The 1771-nt window shown below is 55.4% G+C and overlaps 1 protein-coding gene across 5 annotated transcripts in view; it reads right to left on the bottom strand.

Annotated features, from left to right (window-relative positions):
• Positions 1-1526, bottom strand: part of FAM177A1 (family with sequence similarity 177 member A1) — a 36915-nt gene extending 35389 nt beyond the window's left edge. For 2 of the 5 annotated variants that reach the window (XM_017530817.2, XM_017530818.2), the window contains exons 1-2: positions 1361-1526; positions 1139-1262 (exon numbers count right to left, since the gene is read on the bottom strand). In XM_017530817.2, coding sequence (XP_017386306.1) covers positions 1139-1234 — 96 coding nt within the window. In that variant the 5' untranslated portion in view covers positions 1235-1262; positions 1361-1526. Of the gene's footprint in view, positions 1-1138 lie in introns of all 5 variants that reach the window. The other 3 variants (XM_017530819.2, XM_017530820.2, XM_037739364.1) reach the window with 2 other exon arrangements.
• Positions 1527-1771: the final 245 nt, after the last annotated feature.

The raw sequence follows: 1771 nt of genomic DNA, 5'->3' as shown, positions 1-1771 counted from the left end.
AGAGCAATGGCTCAGTCTCGGCTCACTGCAACCTCCGCCTCCCAGGTTCAAGCGATTTTCCTGCCTCAGCTTCCCGAGCAGCTGGGATTACCGGCGTGCGCCACCAGGCCCGGCTAATTTTGTACTTTTAGTAGAGACAGGGTTTCTCCTTGTTGGTCAGGCTGGTCTCCAACTGCAGACCTCAGGTGATCTGCCCACCTTGGCCTCCCAAAGTGCTGAGATTACAGGCCTGAGCCACCACGCTTGGCCATATCTTTTCCTTTTTTACACTAGAAAGTTGCGATTTTTTTTCTTTTTTTAAATATTGAAACGTTGCAAGAAACTTTAACTCTTTAAACCAGCCCTGTCCAATATAGTAACCACTAGACACAAGTGGCTAATGAGCACTTGAAACGTGGTCAGTCAGAACTGCGATGTGTTTGTTGTACGTGTAAAATACACCCAGCATTTCAAAGAGTAAGACTCAAAAAAAGAGAATGAAAATGCCTCATTAATAACTTTCATACTAATTATGGGTTGAAATTTTTTTAATATAAATTGGGTTAAATAAGATATGCTATTAAAATTAATATCATTGGTTTCTTTTCACTTTTTTAAAAAACGTGACTACAGGAAAATTTGAAATTACCATTTTAAATGAAACTTGCATTCTATTTCTGCTGGGAGCCTTAGTTGCCTCGAGGGTGAAATGGGGATAACACCCACCTCGAGCGGAGACTGTAAGGATTCAGTGAATCAAAGCCGGTAAACTATTAGCATATAGTTGCTATTAGCCAAGCAAGGGCAGATGCCAAGGCAGGCGCTCGCACTAGAAGAGACAGAAGTGGCTGAAACCGCCCTCACCTGGCTTCCAGCTACTGCAAGGTCAGCCTTTGGGGGATACGCCCTCCTTTTCCCTCTGGCTGACTAGAAGCTGTACTATCATCCCTGGAATCCGAGGCCGCCCCAGAGTCTGCAGTGCTGCCAAGCGAAGGGGTTGGTGAATGAGGGGGGGCCCTCTGCTTCCCACAAGCCGGTTTCATTGCGCAGAAATAGAGGTGCAGTGAGGAGGAACTCCAAAACCAGGGCGGCCTGCTCGGAAGAAGGCTGGGCAGGCCAAAAGAGCGGCCTGGACGACAGCCTTGGCAGCCCCACCTACCTGCCCTGCAGATTCCCCAAACGCCGCGGCTGCCGCAGCTCCCGAGGCTGCGACGGCTTCTCCTCGCTCCACACGGCCCACTGGCTCCTGCTCCATCGTCGTCGCCACCACAGGGCTGCTGGCGCTGGCGAAACAGAGGGTAATGGCCGATAAGCCCACTTCCATCCTTGGCCTCCCCGCCTAGTCGCTGGCCAAGCCCCGCTGTCGGGAAGTGGGACTCACCCGCAGCGCCCGCCTCGCGCCGCACCCAGCCAAGTCTCAGCGAGACAGACTAGCTCGCCGTGAGGGGAGGGGCCGGCCTGAGAGGCGGGGCCGACCCGCGCCCCGCCTCCCCCACCTGGCCCCGGACCGGGAGAGCCGGCCAACTGCAGTCTGGGAGGCGCAACTACCGGCTCGCGCGGGGCGGGGCCGCGCGGGGCGTCGCTTCCGGCCAGGCCCGCGTCCCGAGCTCCTGGATCCCCGCCTGGCACCGCCTGTGACGTCATTCCTGGTACGCGTACCTGAAGCCGGGCGTCTGGACCTCCGCGCTGCCCCTCACTAGCTGCGTCCGGGGCGGTCACCCTCGCAGGACCTCAGTTTCTGCCCTTGTAAAATGGGGACAGCTGCGTCCTTGTACTTCAAAGGCTAGTGATG

Source organism: Cebus imitator, unplaced genomic scaffold (assembly GCF_001604975.1).
Source record: "Cebus imitator isolate Cc_AM_T3 unplaced genomic scaffold, Cebus_imitator-1.0 Scaffold69, whole genome shotgun sequence".
Classification (NCBI taxonomy): domain Eukaryota; kingdom Metazoa; phylum Chordata; class Mammalia; order Primates; family Cebidae; genus Cebus; species Cebus imitator.
This window is presented reverse-complemented; position numbering and strand designations above follow the sequence as displayed.